Source organism: Camellia sinensis, chromosome 3, assembly GCF_055761805.1.
Source record: "Camellia sinensis isolate YWXY chromosome 3, ASM5576180v1, whole genome shotgun sequence".
NCBI lineage: Eukaryota > Viridiplantae > Streptophyta > Magnoliopsida > Ericales > Theaceae > Camellia > Camellia sinensis.
The window spans coordinates 189908451-189936234 of record NC_138963.1 but is presented as its reverse complement, the minus strand read 5'-3'; the positions used below and the strand labels follow the sequence as shown (position 1 = coordinate 189936234).

Genomic DNA, 27784 nt, shown 5'->3' with positions numbered 1-27784 from the left:
GGAGTTGGTTTGATTAACTTAATACACTATAAAAATAAAATAAAAATCAATTAAATTGAATTCAACTCGAGTGAACAATCCAAATTTAAATATCTTTAAAAAAATTTAAACTAAATCTTAACATCTTACTTGAGTCGACTGGTTTGCTAAGTTAGCTTTATCAACTTTAATCCTAAATTAATTATACAATAAGGTTGTTCGATCCAATCATTCTTTGAATTATTATGCATAGATCATTTATGAATAAATTAAATTGATTTGTAAATTATAATCACAATTTTATCATATTTATTTTCAACAAAAAAATAAATACAAAGTATAATTTTTAAAAAAATTGCATTGATTTTTTTAAAAAAAAATATTATAAAATTAGATGGTTACAATTTTTAATTGGACAAATATAAAAAAAAAATGAAAAGTAGAAAAAATAATCACAAATCCATGAAAGTACAACACTGATTTGTACAATCAAGTACATAAATCATTTATACTTTTATGAATTTATAATTATTTTTTTTAACAACTTATTATTATTTTTTATATATTTCTTATTTTTAATTCAATTTGTGTTTTTAAAAATAAATGATCTACTTAATCGAACAGTTAGGGTTATTTTAAAAAATTGGTTAAAAGTTGAATTTTTAATTTTTCTTAATTTTTAAAAAAAAATATGTAAAACAATAAAAAGGGGATCAAAATATGCTAGGCTTTTAGCCATTAAAATCATATTGTAAGAGTTACTCTTATAGTTTTTTTTTTTTTTTAATAGGATGTTTGAATCAGTTTATGTGCAATTCTGAAGATCAATTTTTTTACCGTTCGCTTGCAGAGATCCTATTGAAAGTGAGAATAAATGTCTTTATTGGGAATAGTGATTATTGAATTTGGAGATGTAAGAAAAATCGAAAAAATTGACCAAATCGATTGAACCGAACAAAATCGACTATATTTAGTCTGTTTTTTAACAAAAATCGGTCTGTGCGGTTTTAAAATTTGATTTTTTTCAGTTTACGGTTCGATGTCGGTTTAAACACCTTGTATACCGATCTAAATCGAAGCCGACTGTTTCAACATATATTATATTTATAATACATATATATAATTTAATAATATTAATAAGTATAATAAATTATTAATCTTAATTAATTAATTTTATCATCTTTATAATCTAAGTTTCTAAACTCTTATTATATATAATCTTAACTCTAACTCAATATTTTTGAACTTTTTTTGTTTTTATTTTTATTAATTTAGGAATTGAAAAATATGTATTAAATGGATCAATTGGATATGTTTGAAATGGTAGACAAATAACTAATTTAATGTTTCTATATATATTAATGATTTATGTTTAAAAGTGACTTAAGTTTAAAAAATTCTAAACTGATTAAACTGCACTAAATCGAACCGTTTCAATCTATTCGGTTCGGAGGCGGTTTGATGGGAAAAGCGGTTTGTATCGGTACTCAAAATAATAAAATCAACATTACTGATTTGATATAATTTTTTATCTAAATATCGATTGTACCGAATCAATTACATCTCTAATTGAACTGAGATCGAAGAAAAACATACTCTCAAGTTGTGCCTACTATGCGGTCTTAAATTAGAAAAATTATATCGTAATCTAAGAACACCATATGAACCAGCCCCTAACAAATCACAATTTATCATGTCTTTCAATTACTTAATACAAAATTATAAATCCTACATTCTCAATAAATTACAACTCACCTAAAACACCACGTGACCGTATCCAAGAACCACCAAATAACTTCTCCTTAAGTTATAAGTAGTTAGTCTCCTTAAATTATAAGTAGTTAGTCTGAAATTAATTCTGATCCGCCATTTAATTGGCACTCAGTACTTTCTGAAAAAAGATTAAAAAAAAAAAGATAAAGACATCTGCTCTTCTTTTTCCAATTTGATGATTATTATGATCCATCGAATTCAAATCTGGCATTACTGATTCAATCTCCCGAATTATGTTTTGTAAACCTAGCACCCAATTGTCAGGTATATAGTGTCCTCCATTGCATACCTAACTCTCTCTCTCTCTCTCTCTCTCTCTCGCTCTCTAAATCTCCTATTTCAGTAACCATCTCTCCCTACAATCGCCGACGGTAAAATATAGTGCAAATCACTGTCTCCTCCATGTGAGAAACTGATTATGAGAGACAGATAGAGGGGCTATTGCTGTGGCGGTGATGGTGGTGGTGCGATGGTGATTACAGTTGGCGAAGATATTTGATATTCCTGGTTGTGGCGAAGATGGGAGGTCGGCGTAAGTTTCGAATCCGAAACTGTATTCAGGGAGTCTGCTGTGGTGGAGAATACAAAAGAGGTAACCATTATTTATTCTTTCAATTTTTGTCTTTAGATGAATATTACAAATTACAATATGAATAATAAAAAACTATATAATTTTTTAGTATATTGCACCGATAATTCCTCTATTTTGTTATTTTGATTTCTATAATTTTAATTGGTTTATATTTGATTTTAAATTGTAGCCTAATCGATTATAATTGTTATTATTTTTTAATTAAAAAAATATGGTATATATCATTTTTTAAATATAAAATTATAAACTTATTCAACTCAGTGAGTTAATCTAAATTAATTCAGTGATATTTTCTGTCAAAAACACTAAGAGCTTTATTAATTAGACTAAATTGACACAAAATTTAATAATAATAACTAAAATTAGAGATTTTTGGTGAAAAGCTCCTCCTATTGGGCCTTTTTTGTGTGAAGATCACGTAATAAAATATTGGTTCCAAAAATACCTCAAATAAAAAAATATAGTGAAAAGACTGAAATACTCTTTCATATAAATAGGCAAATATCAAACGATGGAACCGTTTATCTCCCTCACTTTGTTTCATCGCTTGAACTCGTTGCTCTGAAAACAAATAATAGAAGTACACAGTAACAGAGTAAAATTTTACTGTCATTGTATCAAAAAAACAAAAATAAAAACAAACAGAACACTTAACACCAGAGTAAAATTTTACTCTCATTTTATCAAACAAAATCAGAGCACATACTAAAGTAAAATTTTACTCTCATTCTGTCAAACAAAAATAAAGGATATACCAGAGAAAAAAATAAAAAATAAAGAGATAGAGAGAGCACATATATTGCTTTAGATCTGGTTCAAACTAGAGTAAAATTTTGTTGTCTGAAAAACAGAGCATGATTAGGAGACAAAGTGAAAAAGATGGAGAGTACAAATCTGAGATGATAGATCTCAAATCTAAGATTGTCGATCTCAGATCTGAGGTCTTAGACGCTAAGGATAACGATGGTGATTGCCTGTGGTACAGTGACATCGAATGGCGTTGGTGGTTGAGATGGTGGTGGTGAAGCGATAATGACGGTGGCGGTGGCGATGACAAACAGCGTCAATGGTTGAGACGGTGTTGGTGGAAACAGTGGAGGTAATTGAAATTATGGTAGTCATGGTAATGGAGATGGTGATAGTGGTGGTGGTGTAGACGGTGGCGGTGGTGAAGAGAACTCTTAGAAAGAGATAGAGAAAGAAAGATCTGCAAGAGAGATGACAAACTGATAGAGGGAAAGAGGAGAAAGATAGAGAGTGTGTGTGTGTAAAGGGGTAAATTTGTCACATAAAATATAAATTTTAAAATTTTTGTCATTCTCACAAGATTTTTTTATTTTGGAGGAGTTTAAAGCCAAAAAATTATAGCTTATCATTTTCAAGAAAAACAGGCTCTATGAAGGAGTTATGGCCAAAATTCCCTTAAAATTAAGTCAATTAAAAATGTAAACACCAACATGAAGTACACAATAATAGAATAAAATTTTACTATCATTGTATCCAAAAAAAAAAAAAGAACACATAACACCAGAGTAAAATTTTACTCTCATTTTATCAAACAAAAACAAAGCACATACCAGAATAAAATTTTACTCTCTTTCTGTCAAACAAAATCAGAGCACATATCATAGTAAAATTTTACTCTCATTCTGTCAAACAAAAACAAAAATAAAGAGAGCACATATAGTGTCTTAGATTTGGTTCAAACCAGATTAAAATTTTACTGTTTGAAAAACAAATCATGATTAGGAGACAAAGAGAAAAAAAAGAAAATAATATAGATCTAAGATGACAGATCTCAAATCAGAGGTCGTCAATCTTAGATTTGAGGTCTTGGACGCTAAGGATGACAATGGTGGTTGTCCGTGGTACAATGACATTGAATGGCGCTAGTGGTTGAGATGGTGGTGGTGAAACAGTAATGGCGGTGGCAGTGACGAATGACACTAATGGTTAAGATAGTGTTGGTGGAAATTAGAAAGAGATAAAGAAAAAAAGAGCTGAGAGAGAGATGACAAACAGATGGAGAGAAAGAAGAGAAAGATAAAGAGTATGTGTGTGAAGGGATAAATTTGTCACATAAAATATAAATCTGAAAATTTTTGTCCTTCTTACAAGATTTTTTTTTTATTTTGGAGGAGTTTAGGAGCCAAAAAATTATAGCTTGTCATTTTAAAGAAAAACGGGCTCTATAAAGGAGTTATGGCCAAAAATCCCTTAAAATCAAGTCAATTAAAAATGTAAACACCAAAATGATATAAAGATCAAAATGTAAGGACTACTCTTATAATTTACCTTCAATTTTTTGGACACGATAATATGGTTTTGGGGAGTAATTATTTTAGCCAAAAAATCAAAAAGTCACTATAAGTTATCACATCACTCTCTCTATTTTTCTACACATCTTTTCGTAAAAAATCAAAAAGTTACTAAAATAGTCTGTTCTAAAATGAGGCTTGAATCTGGGACTTTTACTCTATGATTCGTTTTTTTTTTTTTTTTTTTTTTTTTTTTTTTTGTGAACGTGAAAAAAAAGTACTCATTGATAATATTAAGGATGTTCACCATTCGGTTGTGGTTGGAGAACTTTCAATCTGCCATCCGTTCATCGAATTGGTTGATTGAAAAAAAATCAATTTACATTCGTTTGCCACATTGGCGGATGTGGATTGAACGAATTAGCGGATGGATGTAAATCAGTTTGACGGTTTAAAATTTTATAAATTTTGAACATAATATAACTTATCAACATGGTTTTTGAATAACAATCCAATTAAACATAACCAAAAGATTATCAAGTAAATTATCAAATACTAATAATAAATACATATAAAAAAATCATGTATTATCAAAACTATTTCATTCCTTTTTTATTATTATTTTTATTCAAAAACTATTTAATTTGATTTTTTTTTAAATGACAAAATTAAGCCTTATATTTTCTAAACAAAAATATCAAATAGTAACACTTGTCATTTGATAAAAAAATTTCAAAATTGAAAACACAACAGAATATCTAAATTTTTTTCAATTGAAAACATAAACAGAATATCTAAATAAATTGAAAACACAAAATCTTACAAATTACTAGGGGTGCTCTCAGTTTGGTGGTTTCGGCATCCGTCCAAAACTAGGCAGACTGGAAAAAATCAATCCGCAATCGTTTGCTCGTCAGCATGCACCCGTTCAAAATACTGCAAATTAGACCAATTCGATCGATTTAGACGAATCAAAATATCTACTGAGTACCCTAGATGATATCATTCCAATCCTTAAGCCATTTACTTTATGCTTCGTTTGCAAATAAAAATTACCAAATAGATTTGTTTGAACTCCTCAAAAATATTTTTATAATTTTTTTTTTATGTTTAATTAGACATAACTTAAGAAAACATTATACGTGTAAAACATTTTAATTGCACAATTTCAATTAATATTCAATTGCACATTTTCTTGTGAAGGAAATGGATGGAGTGAACACATGTGATGTGAGTTCCACGTAGGTCATATGTTGGATCCATAAAATCTCCAAATGAGTTATAATTTTTTTCTACGTGGTCAATTTATTAAATTTGTATAAAAAAAAATCAATAAATGTGTTTTTTAAAATAAATTATCTTTCTTTTTAAGTAATGATATATACAAAAGGCTATGAAATGAACAATTTGAATTATCGAAATAGACATATGATGAGTCCCATGCACGAACCCGGATGACGTCATATCCAAATTTATTGAATGATGAAAAAATAAAATATTTAAAGGCATATCTAATTTTACTAAGAAAATATTGAAAATATGAATAAACAACAAATACACCTTTTAAAATTTGCTCAAAATATAAATTGATTCATTTTACCCTTTCAAATTTTTAATCACATAATAAATAACTCATTTTATTAATAAATAACAAATCATTAAGTCAATTAATAATTTTTAATGATATTAAAAATATATTTTATTAATAATTCTGACAATTTTATTATTGTATAAGAGATTAGTTAGTAATTTTATTTTTCTTGTTAATTTTTTTTATTTAATAAAAAAAAAAAAAAAAAAAAAAACTGGCAAAGGAACAATTCAAAACCTTAGGGGTGCAATTGTAATTTACCCTAAAATCATTTTCAAAGCCATCACTTTTCTAAAATTTGAGGAGTGCATGCGTCCGTCAATTACACCTCCGCCCCAAAATTCCTTCGCACTAACGCCTTAAGAGCGAAGGGTTCATAATTTCATATTTTGCTTTTTCTTTTTTATTATTTTTGTCGGCAAAATCATTCTGGATTCTAAAAAAAATAATAATAAATTAGAAATTACTTAACAATCTTTCCAAGTCTAAGCAATATAAGAGGTTCCATTAAGCAGCATTATTTATGAAGTCAGCTCAGCTAGTTAAACTTTTATTCAAAAGCAAATAATGTAAACAAAAAATTACATAAATCTCACTGATTACTGATGATTTCATTGAGTAATGTTTTTTGGGTTTTTTTATTTTTTTATTTTTTTATTTTATTAGATAGCGACTCAGACAAGTTATATTTCATGTCCACCAAACAATGGTGACGAATAAGTAAAGGGATTGCATTACAAAACATAAATCAAAAGTCAAAAAAAGAGAATGCTTTATCTCTAGTTCAAAGGAAAGCCCACCTTAGCAAGCACTATATATAGCCCTTCACACATTTTGTACTTCTTCCTGATTTCACAAGAGGTACGTATCAAAATCATTTCAGATCTTAACTAACCGGGTCAACCCATTTAGTAATTGCATCTTATTAGGAAGTCGGGTTCGACTCTCCCTACATACGTGTAGATCATTCTTTTTTGTACCTATGAGTTGATATTTCTCAATTATATTTGTTTGAAAATTTTCTCGTGTTTGTTAGTTTTGTTCAAAGTGAAATCCTCAATGTTATTTTCTCCGTGCGTTGTTCCAAATTCTTATTCTATTACATGATATGTCAAAATAATTAATTTCTAAGTTGAGAGTTGGCACCGTCGGGATAAAGAGAGAGAAAATGAAAAGAAATAATTTTGTGTCAATTTGTTGTATGTTTACAACCATCTGTTAGATTTTTTGAGTTTTTTTTTTTTTTAATTTTATTTTATTTTATACTTATGGCTATAAATTTACATTCACACATAAATCATAGTTTAACAAGTAGTGGGTTAATTATTAGAAATACAAATAGATATATATTTCATATAAAAATACATTGTTATGATTATTTTAAATTTATTAATCTATGTATGTTTAGAAATTATAAGTGGTTTGCTAAGTTCTAAGAATGACACTTGTCTTCTGCAGGAACCACTCGACATAGGAAGGGACGTCTCGGATCAATGTCACCTCGGGGTGTGCAGCTGCAGATTCAAGATCGCCATGTAATTCAAAATTGCTTAACAGTTTTTTTCTTTCTTTTGTGTGTGTTAACTTCAATTGCTTTAAAATATTGGTGATGCTGTACGTATCAATTTGATATATTAATTAGTACATCAATATAGTTACGACATTATTATTTTAAAATTATGATCTCACCTCTTATATAAGTTACAAAAATTCAAAACTTTTAAAATTATGTTATATTATCTATTAGTACACTAATTGGTATACCAATTGGTGTATAAAAATTATTTTTAAACTATTAACTAAAAGTTTGAGTGAAATTGACATCAACTTTCATTTTAGGTCTTGCTAACAAGTATTTTTATGTTATATTTGGATCATTAAAATGAGATGGAATAAAATAAAATGATCATTTTCAAACTCCCTTATAGAATTTCATTTACAATTGTGAATGATAATTCCATTTATAATATTTTTTTATTTAATTATTTAAATTAACCAAACATGAGTATATATATTTTGATGAAATAATCATTTCATTCCACTCCAAACACTATCTTAGGAAAACAAAAAAACAAAAAAAGGGGGACAAATTTTTTTATTATTATTGAGTTCAATACATTTTTATTTAAATCAAAACCTTTTTGTAACATTTTCACATAATTTCAAGGGACTTTTCAGCCGATCTTGATACTGAACAATGCCCAAGAGTCTATTGTTAGCATGTGCATTTCATTTTAACTAATTTATAGACTTCTAGATCAAGCATCTGAATAATCATATTGCTTTATTCTGAATGGGTTGAATTCTGTCCCGTTTAATAGAAGGTTCAATTCAAAGTATGTGAGAAGGGTGTGAGCCCATTGCCACTCATCCAAAATATGTGAAAGAGGTGTGAGTCTATACCTTGAACTGACTCTCCAATCAATGAGAGAGAAGTCATTCACATTTTGAAAAAAGTTGAAAATTATATCCATTAATATCATAGATTGTGTACAATCATGCATATTTCAAATGAGAAGTGTTTTGAGATTATGAAGCATTACATCAAACTCAAAAAAGATATATGTCATATTATTATGTGTATGTATACATAGTACTTATATATTTAGATTATTAAATGGGAAATTGTCTCTGTTTTCAGGTGGTGATCGATAACGGCATAGTACAAGTAACATTATCAAATCCAGGTGGAATTGTGACTGGAATTCGGTGCAATGGCATTGACAATTTGCTTGAGATAATCAATGATGAAACTAATAGAGGGTAATACAACTTCTTAATTTCTGACCCTTTTAGCTTCTAAATTTGTCCACCGTTACAGCAGTGTTTGGTAATTGACTGATTAAAATGGCACATTAGTTTGCTATGATCACGGATAAGAAATCTATATTGCAGCATATAATTTTTTTGAATGCACTGTCTTATTATGATTCGTGGACATAGATTAAAAAAATTAGTGTTTTGTTTTTGGTGTCATTTTGGTTTTCTGTTTCAGTTCTCAAAAATAGAAAAAAAAAAAAAAAAGGGGGAACTGAGTGCGAATGGCTTTTGAAAATTGTTTTCAGAATAATTTTTTTTTTCTTCTAATAATAAAACATCCCATTTTTCTTAAGTTGTTTTTTTTAATTTTTGAAAATTGTTTCGCAAAAAAAAAAATGAAAACGATACGAAAACGAGTTGTGTTTTTATTGTTTTCATATCTGAAAACGCTATAAATAAGGTTTAAAAAAAATGCATGAAAGATGAAAACCATAACAAACAGGCCGTGACTTAAATTGCAATTAGGTGATATTATTACCCATAAAATGTGACTGTGTTTTCATATTGAATATATAGTTATTGGGACGTTGTTTGGAATGCATTGGATGGTTCAGGAAAAAGCGGCATTTTTGAAGTGTATGTCCTCTCTTTCTCTTCCCCTCAATCTAATTTAGTACAATGTGACTTTAAGCAAGCATCAAAACCAATAAATGATCATTTTTGCAGGATTAAAGGAACAAAATTTGAAGTAATAGTGGAAACGGAGGAACAAGTAGAGGTCTCATTCTCTAGACCTTGGGACCCCTCCCTCCAGGGCAAGCTCGTTCCCCTTAATATTGACAAAAGGTTCTTGTTCAAATCATGTTGTATTATTTGCATGAAATTTAGCTTATTATTGTTACTCTTTACTATTATTATTGATATTGATGATCATTATCATGATTGATTTTTCTAGGTTTATACTGCTTCGCGGTTGCTCAGGCTTCTACTCGTATGCCATTTATGAACACGTTGGTTTGCCAGAATGGCCGGCTTTCAGCCTTGGCGAGACCAGGATTGCATTCAAGCTTAGAAAAGACAAGTAAAACAAATTCCCTCCTCAGTCCCTTATTATTTAGAGCTAATGATAGATGGAACATATGTTTGCAAACTTAATTACAAAACCCATTTTAAGTAGTTTAAAATTAATGTATGATGACAGTATACTAAACTAATTTACATTTTTGGAGTTAAAATGTTATCGTTATTGACTCGTTCACTAGAGGTTCACAAAATCTTGAGACAACTTTTAATTACAGCATATATTTGAAAGATGTAATTAATTAGCACAAAATAACCCATGTTTTATTAAGGTTTAACAAGAAATAATAATATGATTTTGAATTTGTGTGCAGGTTTCACTACATGGCTGTGTCAGATGATAGGCAAAGATTCATGCCTTTGCCAGATGATCGGATGCCGGGAAGAGGAAGGGCCCTGGCGTACCCTGAAGCAGTCTTGCTTATCAATCCCGTAGAGCCTGAGTTGAAAGGACAGGTAATTAACTTCCTTAATTTCCTATCAAAAACTTCACAGAATTTATTAGTGGGGTGTAAAAAATCTTGACCATCTACCTCTATTACGCGTTTGATTTTCTCATCGGTTTCTGTTACCCTAAAATTATTCATTTCCTGATATATTTGCTCAAAATGTAGTAAAAGCTAGCTCATTCTCGTATATGAAAATATGCATTGAAATTGAAATGTTCATTTTCTGTTGCATCAGATTTATGGTGTTTTTTGATTAAATTCTATTTTGGGCAGGTGGATGACAAGTACCAGTACTCTTGCGAGAACAAAGATCTCCGGGTCCACGGGTGGATATCTACAGACCCTCCTGCCGTTGGATTCTGGCAGATTACACCCAGCGATGAATTCCGGTCCGGTGGGCCCATCAAACAGAACCTTTCCTCTCATGTTGGTCCCACTTGTCTTGCTGTAAGTACCTTGTCCCTCATAACTGTGAACTTTATCCTAACTTGCATAAGATTCCCTGTCCAAACTCGTAGAAGGGGATTTGGGACAGGCGACTCAGAGAGAGAATGCTACTCGTTTACTTGCACTAGCATGAGTTGTGCAACATTTTAGTATTAATGGCTGTCACGATGAACTGTCAACTAAATTTAATTTGATTAACAGATGTTTCTCAGTTCTCACTATGCTGGGGATGATCTTACGCCAAAATTCGGGCAGGGTGAGGCGTGGAAGAAAGTGTTTGGACCTGTTTTCATTTATCTCAATTCTGCTATGGATGGAGATGACCCTTTTACCCTTTGGGAGGATGCCAAAAATCAGGTTTAACTTAGTATATATATTTTTTAATTATGAAAATGGATTCTCTCCAATTGGGCATCCAAGCATAACAAACGCGGACACAATGTTGACAAATATTGATTTTTAGATGTTGGTCGAAGTCCAAAGCTGGCCCTATAGTTTTCCGGCATCAGAGGATTTTCCATCATCGGATCAGCGTGGTAATATTAGTGGGAGATTACTAGTACGAGATAGGTAAAAAAAATTGAAATTGTTCTTGCTGGCATCCTTTGGATTCTATATCAAAATTTTAAATTATTGATATTTAAAAAAAAAAAATTAAATCTCATTAATATGGAGAAATTTGATTTTCTTTTCTATCTTCTTCTTCTTCTTTTTTTTTTTTTTTTTTCTGTTAACCCGTTCAGGTATATGAGCAATGACTATATATCGGCAAACGGTGCGTATGTGGGGTTGGCACCTCCTGGAGATGTTGGATCATGGCAGAGAGAGTGCAAGGCATATCATTCTCATGCTAAACAAAAGCCTGAAATTTTTTAATTTTTTCGCACTTTTTACCACTTTAAAAGACATATTACACGGTAGTAATCTCTTTATTTGAATCAGGACTACCAATTCTGGACCAGAGCAGATGAGAATGGCTATTTTTCCATCAACGATGTACGTACCGGTGACTATAATCTTTATGCATTTGTCCCTGGATTCATTGGTGATTATCGAAACGATGTTGTTGTTACCATAACCACAGGTTTCATTTTCTCTCTTTCTTTTTTTTCATGAATTCCTTTTTAAGTACCGCATTTTCTATAGCATTTTGATGCCCATGGAAAAACAGGCTGTGACATTGACATTGGAGATCTTGTATATGAGCCTCCTAGAGATGGACCCACGTTGTGGGAAATCGGCATTCCTGATCGTTCTGCTGCAGAATTTTACATTCCTGATCCTGATCCTAAGTACATCAGCAGACTTTTTGTTGATCCTCCTAACAGGTCAGTTTCAAAGAATTTACACTCGTAAACAAGTCGAGTCAAGCAATAAGTTATTCAAGTTTAGATTGGAAACTAATGAGTTTTAAATAAGCTACTGGTTTTATGCTGTCATTAAAGACAGTAAACGCCATTGCATGTAAGTCCGTCTGCATTCAAGCTGTCGCTAAAATTTTGAGTCTTTTGCGAAAATGGAAAAATTAAAATTTGACAACCAACCCAAAATATTCATTTATTTATTTATTGTATTCAGATTTAGGCAGTATGGATTGTGGGAGAGATATGCAGAGCTATACCCTGATGGAGACTTAGTCTATACAGTTGGCGTTAGTGATTATAAAAAAGACTGGTTTTTTTCTCAGGTCACCAGGTGAAGTTCTGATTCTTTTTTTTTTTTTTTGGGGGGGGGGGGGGGGGGGGGGGTTCATTCCATAAAATTCTCTGTTATTTTCTCTTTATAATTTCTCCTCAAGTTGGAAACAATCTTATATGTTCTGGTACGCTCACGAAATTTTATGAGGATTTTTAAAAATACGGTAGTTGAAAATATTTGTGAAGTTTTCAAGAACACATTGATAAAAAAAAAATGCTATATTACAAATTTACAATTCTTGATTGTCGTTGTGTGTCTCTTTGATCTTGTTTATACAAGAACATTTATGATACAACTTTATATTGCTTCGACGACATATCTATTAACACTGATTAAGGGGCATGTTTGCTATTGTTTTGTTTTCTGTTTTTTGTTCTCAAATAAATTAGAAAAAAGGAAAATTGACTATGAAAAATTTATTTGCTAAACTCTTTTCAAGATTGTTTAAACACTTATTTCAGGTAACACTTACAAGTAGTTTTTGGAATTTTTGGAAACTGTTCAACTTCTCATCATTTCTTTCAAAAAACATGGAAGTGAAAATATTGGAAACAAAAATAGCAAGTTTCTTGCTTCTAGCTGATGTTCAGTCTAATTACCAACAAACTAACTAAGCATGATTCAGATTTTCTCAGCTAACAATTATTTTCGCATTGTAGGAGAAAAAGTGACAACACATACCAAGGAACTACTTGGCAGATCAAGTTCAATCTCGACAACGTGGATCAGAGTGGATCCTACAAACTGCGAGTAGCAGTAGCATCTGCAACTCTTGCTGAATTACAGGTACACAACTTTTGTAATTCATAATCAAATTTGTTCAACTTTTTTTTTTCTTTTTATTTTTTAATGTAAATTCACATGGCACTAACTAATTTAATTATGTAGGTTCGTGTTAACGATCCAAACACAAACAACCGTCCACTCTTTTCAAGCGGACTATTTGGAAGGGATAATGCAATTGCTCGACATGGCATCCATGGGCTTTACTGGTTGTACAATGTGGATATTGCGAGTGGTCTATTGGTGAAAGGGGATAATACCGTTTACTTGACACAACCGAGGAGTCAGAGCCCTTGGCAGAATATCATGTATGACTACATTCGTTTAGAAGGTCCCCCGTCTGACAGTCCCAAGAAAGACACTTTGATTTCACTCTCATGAGAAGCTGAATCGGGAAATTGTTAGGGAGCTGTTTGGATCATTTTTTTTTTCACTGCATTATTATTACATACAGAGGCGAAACTATGTTGGCACCGATGGTACTACTACGCATTTTGAAAAAATCTATACATATCCAATACATATTAATACATATGGTTTGAAAGTTGATGATATTTTCCTATGTCACCCCCAAAAAAAATTCAAAATTGGGCATTAATCTAACAATTATTATTATTTTTTAATTTTAAATTTAGATCGTTGAATCATATTTTTAATTGGCATTTACTATTGCAGTATAAATAACAGCAAGTGCAGAGAAAAATGCAAAAGCAAAATTATGAACAACATATTAAAGGTACTCAGCCCACAAATCTAAATGTAAGGTTTTTTTGCTAAAAAGCCCATACATTAAACTATTAAGTCCATAAGACACTTTCAAGTCCACAAGGACACCATTCTCTATCTGTACAAACAAACACATCAATCTTTCAACAACCAAATCCATTCATCTCCCCTCTCTCTCTCTCTCTCTCTCTCTACAAAGGAGGACAGACATAAGGAAGACATCTTCGTGGCTTCGACGACACCATTGAAGCGTCACCCAACACTGGCGCCTACATGAACGTTCACCTCGCAGTGGTGTTCACTCTCTTTCTCTCACTCTCTTCTTTTCCTCTTCCTTTCTCCCGAAACCCTAACCTTAGATCTAGATCAACCACCACCACGCCGCTACATCATCGCCGGCCTCCTTCTTCTCTTTTTCATGTCACCGAAGAGCACTGATCTGCACTGTTACAAGTCACTGGTATCGTGTCTTTTCTCGTCGGCAGCGATGATCTATGGCGTAGCAAAGGTTTCTTCTTGAGAGTCTCTAACTCGATGCACTTGGCTTATGTATCGATCTCTGACGACGATGTCAATTTGATACTGAGCGACAAGATCCAGCTCCTCTTCTCCTCTGCGATCTCTGTCTCTTCCACACCTGCAAACAGAGCCAACAAACCAAGGTAAGTCGGATCGAACACTGCCGAACTCATTTTCTACATACCCTTGATTTTCTTAGTGAGTTTTCCTTCTAAAACCAACAGAGAGAGAGAGAGAGAGAGAGAGAGAGAGATGAGAATGAGTGAGTGAGTGAGAGAAAGTGAGACAGACAGATAGAGAGAAGGAAAAAGTGGGTTTATGAAATCAATTTGTATAAATAAAAATTTGTAACAGATAAAATAGGCTTGGTGAATTTCAACAAATAGCTTGTTTAGTAAATATTTCAACAGATAGAAAAAATAGGTTTGGTAAATTTCAACAAGGGAAATAAACTTGGTGAATTTCAACAAATAGGTTGATTAGTGAATTTCAACAAATAGAAAAAGTAGGCTTGGTGAATTTCAATAGATAGGGGAAATAGGCTTGGTGAATTTCAATAGATAGATTAAAAATATTAAAAAAAATTTGACAAACAAATTTAAACTTGAATAGATAGGTTCATAAAATTGAACAGATAAAAAAAGATTTGAACAAATAATTTAAAATAAAAATTCCAACAGATAGATAGTAATGCACTCTTGACTAACAAATGTACTTTTGTCCTAATAGAACCACCCCTATCCTCAATGACTTATAAAAGTAGGAATATATATTTATTCCCAATTTTATTAATAATTGTTTAGAATAATCTAAATAAATATTTTTTTTTTTATTTTTTATGAAAATATGTGCAAAAATAGAGAAATTATATGATCCAAATAAATGTACTTATGGATATGCCAAAAAGTCAAAAATGTGTAAAAGACAACTTAAAATTTTAATTTGTCAACATTTTATAGCAAATTAAGCCATCATTAGCAGAAAGAAACTACTATTAAATACACCAATCTAATTTTTCTACATACCCACATGTATAAGGCTTCTGTCTAAATTCACATCGCATGTAGTGAGTACGAAAATAAATTGAGTAAATTTAGAATCTTCCATCATTAGCATGATTCATTATTTAAAGAATAAAAATAAATAATTCTTAAACTACATTTAGATCTTAAATATTTACGAGAAAAAATAGAAGGAAACTAAAGAAACAATTCCACTAAACACGAATAATTATGTTCATAATGTTGTTTCTCGATAACCAACATACACATGTGATTTTACTTAGTCAATCACGTTCAACATAGTCTTTTAACACGCTTTTGGCAACCTAATATTATATTTGGACTTGGGATACGTATTGTCCGTTCAGATCTTCCAAAGTAATTTAGTGAAGTGATTCTTAAAAGTGATCTTTGTAGGTTTGACACGTGTCTCACTAATAAAATCAAAAGATGAGATTATTTTGGGTAAAAAAACATAAAAAAAAAAAAAAAAAAACTTTTGTTTGGTGGGTTTCAAAGTGACTAAAGAGAGAAAAAGAGAGAGAAAGGAGCAGCTGAGAAGAAGACCCCTGCGTCGCCCGCCATGGATGAAGTCACGTCACCCACCGCCAACAAAGTCACACCACCCGCCGCCGAAGATTTCTTGTTTCCTCTTGTCTCCTCCACCTCCCCCATCTTTTTCTCTCTACACCTTTCACTTTCTTTCTATAGCTTCATCCTCCTTCAATTAACGGATCTAGCATTCTTGTTTTCCTTCAATTAGGTATCACACGTCTGTCCACTCATACCCATCATGCATATCTCGGTTTGAATTCTTTTTATTTAACAAAATTAAATTAAAAAAATAAGGCTCCGTTTGGTCAGACTTTCTAATTATAATTTGAGAACGTGAGTTGTATTTTGAGTTTGTGTGTTTTGAAATTATGATTTGAGTGTAGAAAATTTGTTTGGTTATAATTTTTGAATAGAGTGTTGAATTGAGTTTTAAATTGAGTGTGGAATTGAGTTTTGAAAGTTTGATTTGACATGTGAAGTAAGAAAATTTGTTTGGTTATGAGTTTTGAAAAAGGTTTTCAAAACTTAATTCAAATTGTTATAACTCATAACAAAACACACTACTTTCACACTATTGAAAATTCTGATCAACACTCATAGCCAAACTCTTTTTAAAATTCAATTAAAAAAATTTATTATTAACAGAAAATAACATTAATCAATTTTTTTAATTGAAAATACTACAAAGGAAATAATTTTTTTTTAAAATAAATATTCAAAAATTTTAAATCATAAATAATTTAAATAATCTAAAAAATTTAATAAGTAAAAAATTTAAATAAATATTCAAAAAATTTAAATAATTTAAAATTTTAATATTTTAAATTTAAAAACAACTCTACACTCAAATCGTAACCAAACACATAAAACAAAACTCAATTAAGAAATTATTTTTAAAACTCATAACTAAATACATAACTTGAAACTCCATACTACTTTCACAACTCTACACTCAAATCGTAACCAAATACATAACAAAAAAATTAAAATATTTAAAAATATTTTTATAAAATAGAGTTTGAATTTATTTTTATATAATATTTTAAAATTTAAAAAATTAAAATCGTAATATTTAAAAATTAAACTATTTAAAAATATTCAAAAAATTAAAAAATTAAAAAAATCGTAACATATTTAAATATTAAAATATTTAAAATATTAATTTGAATTGAGTTTTGAAAAGAGTTTTGAGTTATGTGTTTAGTTATGAGTTTTGAAAAGTAATTATTATGTTTTGAACTGAGTTTTGAGAAATGAGTGTAGAATTATGATTTGAAAGCTCAAAACAAACACCACACTCAAATCAATGAGTGAAACTATAATTTGAAAGGTTTACCAAACGGAGCCTAAATGTAACAACCCCCATACTGTTTACTGATTAATGACTGATTGATTACCGATAATCACCGATTACTGTTAAACGAAACGGATAATGACTGATAACTGACTGATAATTGAACTGATTAAAGTACTGAACTGACTGACTGAAATTGGAAACCGACTTGATCGGGTATATGTTAGTTAAATTGCATTCTATCTGTTTGACTGTATGATTATCTGTTCATGCTTATATGTTTGAACTGCTAATTGAAGGCCTTATCGGCGGCCGAATCTGAAACCGATTAGTGTTCTATGAACCTTAGAATTAATGTGATTTTATAGTATAATTATCTGAAAATTGATTAGGTATGATTAAATTAGATTAAAATAAGCTAATTAAAGAGTTGGACTTAATTACCGTTTTGCCCTTGAGTGGGCCACTATCTCACACATCTTTAAGCCTTGTATACACTCATACACTTGAGCCAAAGACAACATTTCCTCAGCCATTTCCCCTCTCATTGCCGACCATAGAGAGAAAAAAACTAGAGGAGTGGAGTTCATCTCAATTTTGCTTGTAAATTGCTTGGTACTTGAAGAAATTGTTGAAGTGATTGCATATTTGAGCTCCCTTCTTGAAATACAAGACTAAAGGTAGCTCCATTGTCTTCTTGATCATGTTTTGAGCTAGTTCTTGCATGGTTCATGTTAATTTGTAGAGCTAAGTCATGTTTTGGTTCATTAATGGTGGATTGAAGCTCATCTCTTGCATGCATGTTAGTATTGTTGCATTTTGAGGTTGATTACATGGACATTTGTTGTTATAGACCATGTTTTCATCTGGTTTTGAACAGAAATGAACTCATTTGAGCAAGCTTTGGAGCTTTAATTTGGTTTAAAAACTCATCCATGCATGGTTGAATGTTGTTCTTGAAAATGGGTTTGAATGTGGTTTAATTGACTCACCTTTGGGGCTTGAATTCATAAATTGAGCTTTGAAACTTGTTATACATTGAATTTAGTGATGTTTCCCAGAATTTGGGCCCAAGAGGTCGAGTTTGGAGTGGTAGAATGCTTGGTTTGAGCTTGGGAGGCAGATCTGGAAATTCCAGATTTGGCTTCCTCGCTCGAGCGAAGGATTCCCCGCTCGAGCGAGCACCTTTGTCCAGGGATCCGCTCGAGCGACCATCGAGCGACCATCGCGCGTAAAATCTCAGCATCCAGTATTTTTACTGTTTTGCAGACCGCTCGAGCGAAGGATTACTCGCTCGAGCGAAGCCTTTGATTTTGGACTTACGCTCGAGCGGAGAAAGTCTCGCTCGAGCGAAGCCCCTATTTTCAGCAAACTTTGCAAAATGTTTTCTAAGTGTATTTTTGCATCCTCATCCCATCCTAGGCATTCTTAGGCCTAGTTTAAGATATTTAGATGAGGATATCGTTGTAGAACACACCAAGGCAAATTAGGGATTAAGTTATGAGATTTCCTAGCTGTGTAGCTTAGTGTGTTCAACCTGTGAACTGTGTAGGGTTGGCGACTGGGGAGGCACGCTCTAGCATACTGTAGCCCAGAACTCTGTGAGTAACAATTGTGTAAAGATATGTTCAACTGATATCTTTTGAATACTGAACTGAACTGTTTACTGAACTGGTATTACTGAATGAATGTATGTCCTTTATTTCTGAACTGTACTGTGGCATCCTTAGTACTTACTGTTTACTGTTACTGTTACTGCGACAGAATTCTCTGTCGGTTCCCTCGTGGAGCCACTACTGTTTACTGACTGATGGCCATCATTACTGTTCGGTCTTTTAAGACCTACTGTTACTGTTATGCTAATGGATGTACCACATATGACTGTTTACTGTACTGAACAACTGAAATACTGATTGAATTGAACTGTTTTCATTACTGTAAGGACATTCATTCTAAACCCCTTTACGCTTTATGTTATTCACTGGGCTTTAGCTCACTGCTCATATATATATGTAGGTGTACAGGCACCAGACCGGAGCTAGGAGCGCGGGTTAGACTCCAGTTTTGTCAAGCCAGCCTATGTGCCTCACTGCGAGGTTCCGAGCCTACCTGTTAAGGCTTAGGGGTCTTTTACAATTCCCCCTTCTGTACTGTTTCACTGTTTTGTATAGACTGACTGTTCACTGTACCGCTATCTAGGGTAGAGTCCCTAGTTTGAATGAATGTAAATATTGTGCATACTGTTCTGTACTGTTTATGTATGAATGCATGAAAAATCTTTTTGGCATACAGACTGTCACAGCTCATTGGACATTGTTTAATTACTGTATTGGCTTCCGCCAGGCCCTGTACTCTGTTTTACTGTATTACTGTTCTGCAGGCCTTTGGTAATCTCAGATTACTGGCCGGTTACGGTGCTAAACCCATAGGGCCGGGTTTGGGTCGTGACACTAAAATTCTTAACTATTCTCTTATACACAAAGATAAAATTATTTAAATTATTAATTAAAATAATTCTATGACATTATTAAAAATTATTAATTGAATTGATAATTTATTAATACAAAATTTTATTTGTTATGAAATTAGAAACTTCAGAACTATAATATAATTTCTAAAACTATAAAGAACAATTTATATTTTAAGCCAACATCATAGTTGTATTTGTAATTTAAAATTGTTTTGGGTATGACTTGTAAGTTGACTTTTTTACTTATCATAAAAAAATAAAAAATAAAACATGTAAAAAAAATAAAGATGATGTGACAAAAATAAATTAATAAACAGTTTATTTATTGTGTCCTAAAAACTCTTACTCTAAGCTACCATTTAGCAAGTGGGTTGGGTTTGGACTGAAATTAAAAAAAAACACAAAAAAAAATTAAAAAAAATAAACTAAATAAATTCATAAAATAAAATATTACATTCAATCTATAATTATTTCATTTTTTTCTCCAAAAAATAAAATCAAAAAAATATGTAAAAACACTAAAAAATTAGAATAAAAAAATTGTTCCCAGACCAACCCTAAATAAGGAGAAGGGAGTCTTGCTGTTATTGTTGTGGCTTAAGGCACAATAGTTATCGTTGTGTTCCTTGTGAGAGATTGTCTCGTATGTTTTTTTAATAATTTAAATAGTTTATATTATAAAATTCGTTAAGTAGATCATTCATATAAAAATATAAAATTAATTGTATATCTGTAACCATATAATCAAAACATATTTATTTCTTTAAAAATTAACAGTTAACATAACTTTTATAAACTTTTAAAAAAAATTAAGACCTAATGATGAAGTTATAAATATTCAATTAATTTTATTTTTTACCTGAATAATATTCTTAACAAATCCTATAATAATAAATGTTCAAATTACCCAAAAGCACTTTAAAATACCTCCCACAGGCAGCAGTAACTGTACCCGTCCCCCCTAAATAACAGGGTGATGGGTCAAAAGTTGGACCCACCAAGCTCACCAGGATATTTTTCAGGTTATTTTTTACGCGATGTATATAAAGACTGTACCTCTCTTGCAATCCCACCAAAATACACTCCCAACATCGCCGATCTACGTCGGGGTTTCTGTACCACTCTCTCTCTCTCTCTCTCTCTCTCTCTCTACCCTCGCTCTTCTCAGACCCTCAGCCCTCAGGTAACTGGCTCTCTCTCTCTCTCTCTCTCTCTCTCATTTGATTTCTCTCTGTTTTCTTCCTAAATTCAGGGCCACTCCAATCGATTTTCCATTTTCCCAAGAATCAGGTGAGATTTCAAGCCCTACATCCAAATTCCCTGTATTAATTGGACTATTGAACCATTTCACTAGATTTATCGACCTCAAAAAGAGAATAGTTTACAATTTCATAACATTCTGGTAATGATATACCCATTAATTCTTTCTCTATATATGTATGTGTCAAGTATGTAAATAATAAAGCTAGCCTCTCCCTTTTATAGATAGCTTTTAAGTTTTTATATGAGTTAGTTGGTGGTTAAAAATTATCATAGGGGATAATAGATTTTGCGTTCAAATTTAAAAATCCACAAAATAATTGTAATACTGTGTTAAAATCTCACAGTAAGAGAATCTGATAACTCAAGCGTGTTGAATATAAAAATGATCAAAATTGAGAAAATTATAAACCGTGCTTTCACAAAATATTTACAAATTCATGGAAAAGTTTATAACTTTAAATATTAAAGTTGGTAGAGTTTTCCATTGATTTGAATTTTTTTTTGAAAACATGCACTGAATTGCAATTTCCCCATAAAAAATTGTCTATCCCTCAAGTAGCTTAAGGTAGAAGAGTTGGTGGTTAACAATTCAGCATGGATAATGTATATATGTATGTGTATAGATTGTGCAACATGTACATGGGTTTCTATGTTTCTTCTTTTATCTTGTTTGTTTTCGATTAGGTTTGATTTGTGAATTGTGTTTTATGACGTGATTTTGTAGAGTTCTGAGAAGCCGTAGTGTTGGAGAGTATTGTTGGCAGGGATTTTCTGCTAAGGGGTAGGTAATGAGCTCTCCTAGGTTTTTGTTTTTTATTTTTTTGTTATGTAGTATGTTTGGCTGCTGACAGATGTTTGAAAATGAAATTTGAAACCAAGTCTTATGTTATTTTGGTCGTGAACTTTTTGTAATGTAAGTGAATTCATCCTAATTTGGGATTGGAAGCAATAAATTTCATTTTTTTATGGTCATGAGAAGAACATTACTCAAGGGGGAGGGGTGTAGTTGGTGGGGATTGAAACCCACTATGAATGTGGGCATGCAAAAATATATCTTGATTACAATCAAATGTGCCTACATGTTTTTAGTTGAGAATGAGATGACATCTTCTTAACCACAAAAATGATAGGATGGTTGAGTTTTTTTTTGTTTTTTTATTTTCTCTTCTTTTGTTTTTATAGTGATCAATTAAATGGACAGTTTTCTCTGTTTGTCTGGCCTGCATTACTTTATTTCACTATACAAAGCAAGGAGTTGAGAAGTATACTCAGTTTCTTTACTAGGAAAACAAAAAAATTCATAGATATATGTATGCCACTTTATACGCATATTGTTTTCCCGCTTTAAATATTGAGTCAAGCATTTGTATGCATATAACTGTGGAATTCATCCGCATTAGATATTGTCAACAGTTGCAAATATTTAATTAAATTGATGGGTTTCATATTGGTTACAAAAAAAAAAAATCAACCAAATAACATAAGACTTGGTTTTGTTTTGTGATAATCAGGGTTCTAAACTTTTGACTTTGACAGATATTGACACAAAGAAGGATGGCAACATTTGAACTCTATCGTAGGTCCACCATTGGCATGTGCTTGACCGAAACATTGGATGAGATGGTTTCGAATGGGATTATGAGTCCTGAACTTGCTATCCAAGTCCTTGTTCAGTTTGACAAGGTTAATTTAACTTAGACCTCGTTTAATATCATTACAGTGAGATCTATATATTACGCACAAATATTTATATGGTTTTGTTATATTTTTTTCATTGTTTTGTGAATTTCAGTCAATGACTGAAGCTCTGGAAGCCCAAGTTAAGAGCAAGGTGACCATTAAGGTACAGGTTATCAATAAGCTTTGCCTGTGTTTTTGTACCAGTTGGTCTTGAATAATTTGCCACATATTGCTTGAAATTTTCCAATTGCGTTAGGAAGTGAAGTTTTTGGGGAAAAATTCGAATGAAATTTGTGTTGAGTTGTATTCGTTAACAGGGTTGTTGCACATCAAAATTTCAAAATAATGCACCAAACTTATATATTGTAATTAATCTAGACTTCATACATATTTGGAAACCTCAAATCAGCAGACCAAAAGAGCTGTTCAACTTCAACCAGTGAAAGAAGGCTTCAGTGCAAATAAAACATGGGTACACAATGTCACTTGTAATCTTGAAGCTGCTTCCTCTATGGACATTCATTTAATCATTTCCATAAAAGTAATGCCTAGTACCCTATTCTTGCTCTGCAAAGCATATATAATTATGGATAAGTTCTAGAGGACCAAATAAAGTTAACAACAGAATTCAAATGAGGGAATCCCCAATCCCTTTGAATTGGACATGCGCCCAATAGTTGAGAGACTCTTACAGCACTGCTATTTCCTTGTCCAAATTACATAAATTAGATAAGACTCTTCTTTTTCTATTATATGTCAACACCATGCTTGGGATTGGAGCAGCAGCCTATACCAATCTAAATCATTTTCTTCGGTAATAACAGGATTTAACCACAATATAATGTAATTGCTAAGCCAATTTGGTCCAAAGCTTAGCATGTGTGGAAGTTATTCCCATAGATGATGGACATGTTACATACTTTTTGACAGTCGTAATACTTTTTTTTTATTAAAGCTTAAGCTATTAGGAAATGGGTTCAACATTGTATATGAAATTGACACTCTTGTGCGACCTTATCACGCACTTGGAGAGAAGAGAACAAATTGAGTGCACACTTAGAGAGGACAAATTGAGTGCATAATAACACAGATAATGAAGGAAACGAGATTTGAATCCAAGACCTCTTGGAACCATAGCTATAATACCATGACAGAACACCAAATTTTCCAAAAGCTGAAGTTTGTATGGCTAGTGGCAATCTTACATGGCATCAAAGTTCTAGTTCCAAAAGGTCTTGGGTTCAAGTCTTGTCTCCCCTATTATTGTGCACTCTGTGCTACTTGTCTTTGTGCTTGCTCACTCAGTTTGTTTGCCTCACACACTGTTGGGCTCATTTTTTAATAGTTTATGCTTTAAGATGAGTTGGTGTCAACAACTCATCAAGCTTAGAGGTGCAGCAAGTTATCTTAATATCTTCTTAACACACCTCGTGCAAGTTAAGAGTCTAGGCAATACCTTGTGCCCCTTTCCTTGGCCAAGAGGCATGGACTAGGCTTTTTGAATGACTTAGCAAACACGGCGGGACTCTTGCTTCTTGTGGCTTGGTGTCTGCATCAATTTGTTTAAACTGTCATCTCTGAACCTCACTTTCAGCGACAGTCATGTTTCTTTGTTTGTAATCCTTCCTTGCTTGCAATTCACTCAATATCTGTTATTATTTCACTTGTTACATACCTTTTTTGTTTTTCATTAGGTTCACATTGATGTTAACCCTACACTGGTGCTGATTTTATTTTTTTTAAAATTTTTTTGTAACTTTTCTATTATTTACTATAGGGGCATCTGCACACCTACAGATTCTGTGACAATGTTTGGACGTTCATCCTACAAGGTGCATCATTCAAGACTGAGGAAAGCCAGGAAACTGTTGGTCAGGTTAAGATCGTGGCATGTGACTCAAAGCTGCTCACGCAATGAGATTCCACAGATTAACAGAACAGTGTGTCCAAAAAAGGAGAGTCAGTTTATTATTCTCATGGTAGCAGAAGTAGATAAAGCGAAGAAAATGGAGGTTAGTCAGAACAAGTTTCAGTTGCAGACGTTGCGGGAAGAATGAAGACAATTCATAGAACCCATCAACACCCGACTGACAACTACTATTATCTGATGGATGTTGCTCGGATCATGGATTAATTTCTTCAGTATATAAAGTTTTGGTTATAAATTTTGATACATTGCCCTGTAGCTTGAGAATCTGTTATGGACTCTCCATTTCATCATGAGAAGCTATGTTTGGTCATGGTTTCTGACCTAGTAACTTGTTTGTAGTGCACCATTTTCACGATAGATTGCTTAAGAAAGGCCAAGGCCGAATAGAGCAAGGCTTAGAAAAAGCTTGGTCCATGTTCTGTGCAAAAACTTCCATTATTTTTCTGTTACTTGCTGATTTTGGTATGAAAGCTAAGATTTTTTTGGACAGTGCCTTGGGGTTGAATGGCCTTGGAGAAAACTTGGAAGTCACAAGTTAAACAAATGGTTTGTTAGGGCCAGTGATCTATACTATCAAACTGGATGGCAGTGATTTGGGCCAATCTTTTGATTGTGTTTTTGTTCACTTCATTTTTTGTTTTCCTTGTTTTCAAAAGCAAAAATAAAACACAAAAATAGGGAAAAGTTTAGAAACACTCAATTGTTATTATTTTTGTGCAAAAATAGTTTTTGAAAGGTTTTCTTTTCTGGATTTAAAGAAAGAGAAAAAAAAATGTTTGTTAAATTAAGTTTTTTATTGTTTTGAGAAATAAAAAAAGAAAAAGAAAACTTAGAACAAAAAGCAGCCAAATTTATACATAAATAAAGTGATGGTATGTATGTGTTGATTTATTTCAAATTAAAAGACTTATTAAAGTAATTTATAATTTTTAAAATGCTACTATTATACTATTTTATTAAAAAAAATTATGTGAATTTTTTATTTACAAATTATTATTATTATTATTTTTTTTGTTATAGGAAAATCCTCCCTACCGTCCAAGGCAGTGTCCCTTGCAGAGATTACTAGGGTGTCCTGTTAGCCGTTCCGAGCGAGGAGACTGTGACCTGAGAACTTGTCCCGACCTCCCAAGATAAGCTCTGCTTAAGTTAGGACTCACACAGCGGAGAGCATTGAACCCACACCAAGTGCTGATTAGACAATTTAAGATCCAACCTCCTAACCAATTTCGTTTTGGAGATTGGCCCAAAAAACAAGAAATTAAACTTATAACTTTGAAACTTAAAGCCTGAGTCTTAACCATAATGCCAACTACCCTTGAGTTTACAAATTAATTTTGCTTTGGTCTCCGCGTGAAGAAGAGGACAGCATATGAGACAGACAATGGTATTCCACTTTTCTCTTTTTGTCTTTGTCGAGTATTGTATATTTTCGCTATAACTCATGCATCTGCTAAAGTCATCGTCACACGTTGATGCCAAGCAAGTCAGTAGTCGTTAATGTTAAGATGCCAACTACAGTCGTTTGGCAAAAAAAAAAAAAAAAAAAAATAGTTGGCTCTTTGGAATTGAATTTTTTTTTAATTTAAAATTAAAAAGTTTATTTGAATAAATTTTTTTAATTTTCATAAGAGAAAAAGTATAATATAATAATTATGATTTGAATGTGATATTTTATTTTATTAATTTGTAACTTATTTTATCTTTTAATAACTAATTCAGTCTCAATCTAATCCAACCCAATTCAACTCATATAGCCAAACGAAACCTTACATTATAGATTTTGAGCACATATTTTTCTCATAAAAAATGCTACAAGCACTTCAAAGTGGATAGGGATTCTTGCAGGGACGGAACTAAGAGAAGATTATGGGGACCGTGACCTCTTTGCTTCTGTAAAAAATATGATTTGTTGTGACATCTTAAAAATATATATCTCATTTTATATATAAATGGCCCTCAATATAAAAAAGGTATGGCTTCTGTCCAGTCCGGGATCAGACTGGACCGTACTGTTGGGCCTGTAGGGGTCCACCACGGGTCCAGTTTTGATAATCTGAACTGTTCAATGTGTAGAACTCGCCGAGTACTATATGCTTGTAAAAAATCACGTTGATTGGATATCGATAGCTATATGATCAAATCAGTTTCGTATGAAAAAAATTGGACGGTGAACAAATTAACAGTTGACAAAAAACTGTTTTGATCACATAGCTATCGATATTCGATCAACGTGATTTTTTATAGACATATAGTACTCGACGAGTTCTACACATTGCACGGTTCAGATTATTAAAACGGAACCCGTGATGGGCCCCCACGAGTCCAACAGCACGGTCCAGTCCGATCTATGGGGTCTTAACCCTTGGAGGACGGCTAAGAATGTCCATTAAAAATAGCGAACCGATGGGGTCGTTTTTCAAGCACGAATAGAACGATCTAAAAGGGGTGTGCAACCTAGAGAGATGGCCATATCTCTTTGGTGAATGTGGTATCGAGGTTCGGTTCATTTGGAAAAGAGGTCAGTCTTAGGGGAGACCATGCGAATGGTTGAATTGATGACTTCGCTTCGATCTCTTCGACTAAACCTGAAGGAGACTTCGATCATTCAACTTTAGCTTCTGAAGGAATCATGTCACTTGGAATTCCGGAAAGTGAATCTTCTCTTTCAGATCCTGGCCTTGGTAGAACTTGTCTTTGATTGGTATTTCGATTGAAAATATGTTAGGCCGGTTCCTCATGTACCTAAGAAGCCGAGGCAATCTTGATTAAAGCCAATTCCAAGAAGCCATACCCTATAAAAAATACATGTTTTATTCTTATTCCATTTTGCATTATCTTCTTATTTTACATCAAAAGAAACTTTGTCGTCCTATCAGAAATTGCTTCTATGATATTTTTTTATTTTTTTTTGTGTATAGATATAATTTATATAT

General features: G+C 32.1%; 2 protein-coding genes across 13 annotated transcripts; both read left to right on the top strand.

The window, feature by feature from the left end:
* Window positions 1-749: 749 nt before the first annotated feature.
* LOC114285985 (uncharacterized) lies at window positions 750-13964 on the top strand. Of its 6 annotated transcripts, XM_082921767.1 has the most exons (17): window positions 1819-2016; window positions 2096-2344; window positions 7652-7728; window positions 8835-8956; window positions 9530-9589; window positions 9680-9799; window positions 9909-10034; window positions 10348-10489; window positions 10756-10929; window positions 11131-11286; window positions 11393-11499; window positions 11673-11763; window positions 11872-12013; window positions 12101-12257; window positions 12508-12624; window positions 13287-13413; window positions 13516-13964. In XM_082921767.1, exons 2-17 carry the CDS (start codon window positions 2272-2274, stop codon window positions 13789-13791), a joined length of 2067 nt encoding a protein of 688 aa, XP_082777893.1. In that variant the 5' UTR covers window positions 1819-2016; window positions 2096-2271; the 3' UTR covers window positions 13792-13964. The 6 variants fall into 6 exon arrangements, with proteins under 6 accessions (XP_082777892.1, XP_082777893.1, XP_082777897.1 ...); XM_082921766.1 differs by having other exon boundaries at window positions 750-2344; XM_082921768.1 differs by lacking the exons at window positions 1819-2016; window positions 2096-2344 and adding an exon at window positions 6795-7054.
* Window positions 13965-20974: 7010 nt separating this feature from the next.
* On the top strand, window positions 20975-25337 carry LOC114285987 (transcription initiation factor IIA subunit 2). Of its 7 annotated transcripts, none has more exons than XM_028229071.2 (6): window positions 20975-21158; window positions 21228-21265; window positions 21963-22023; window positions 22775-22921; window positions 23031-23081; window positions 24696-25337. In XM_028229071.2, the coding sequence occupies exons 4-6, from the start codon at window positions 22793-22795 to the stop codon at window positions 24834-24836; spliced, it is 321 nt and encodes a 106-aa protein (XP_028084872.1). In that variant the 5' UTR covers window positions 20975-21158; window positions 21228-21265; window positions 21963-22023; window positions 22775-22792; the 3' UTR covers window positions 24837-25337. The 7 variants fall into 7 exon arrangements, with proteins under 7 accessions (XP_028084872.1, XP_028084869.1, XP_028084873.1 ...); XM_028229068.2 differs by having other exon boundaries at window positions 20976-21158; window positions 21963-22019; XM_028229072.2 differs by lacking the exon at window positions 21228-21265 and having other exon boundaries at window positions 20989-21158; window positions 21963-22019.
* The last annotated feature ends 2447 nt before the right edge of the window (window positions 25338-27784 follow it).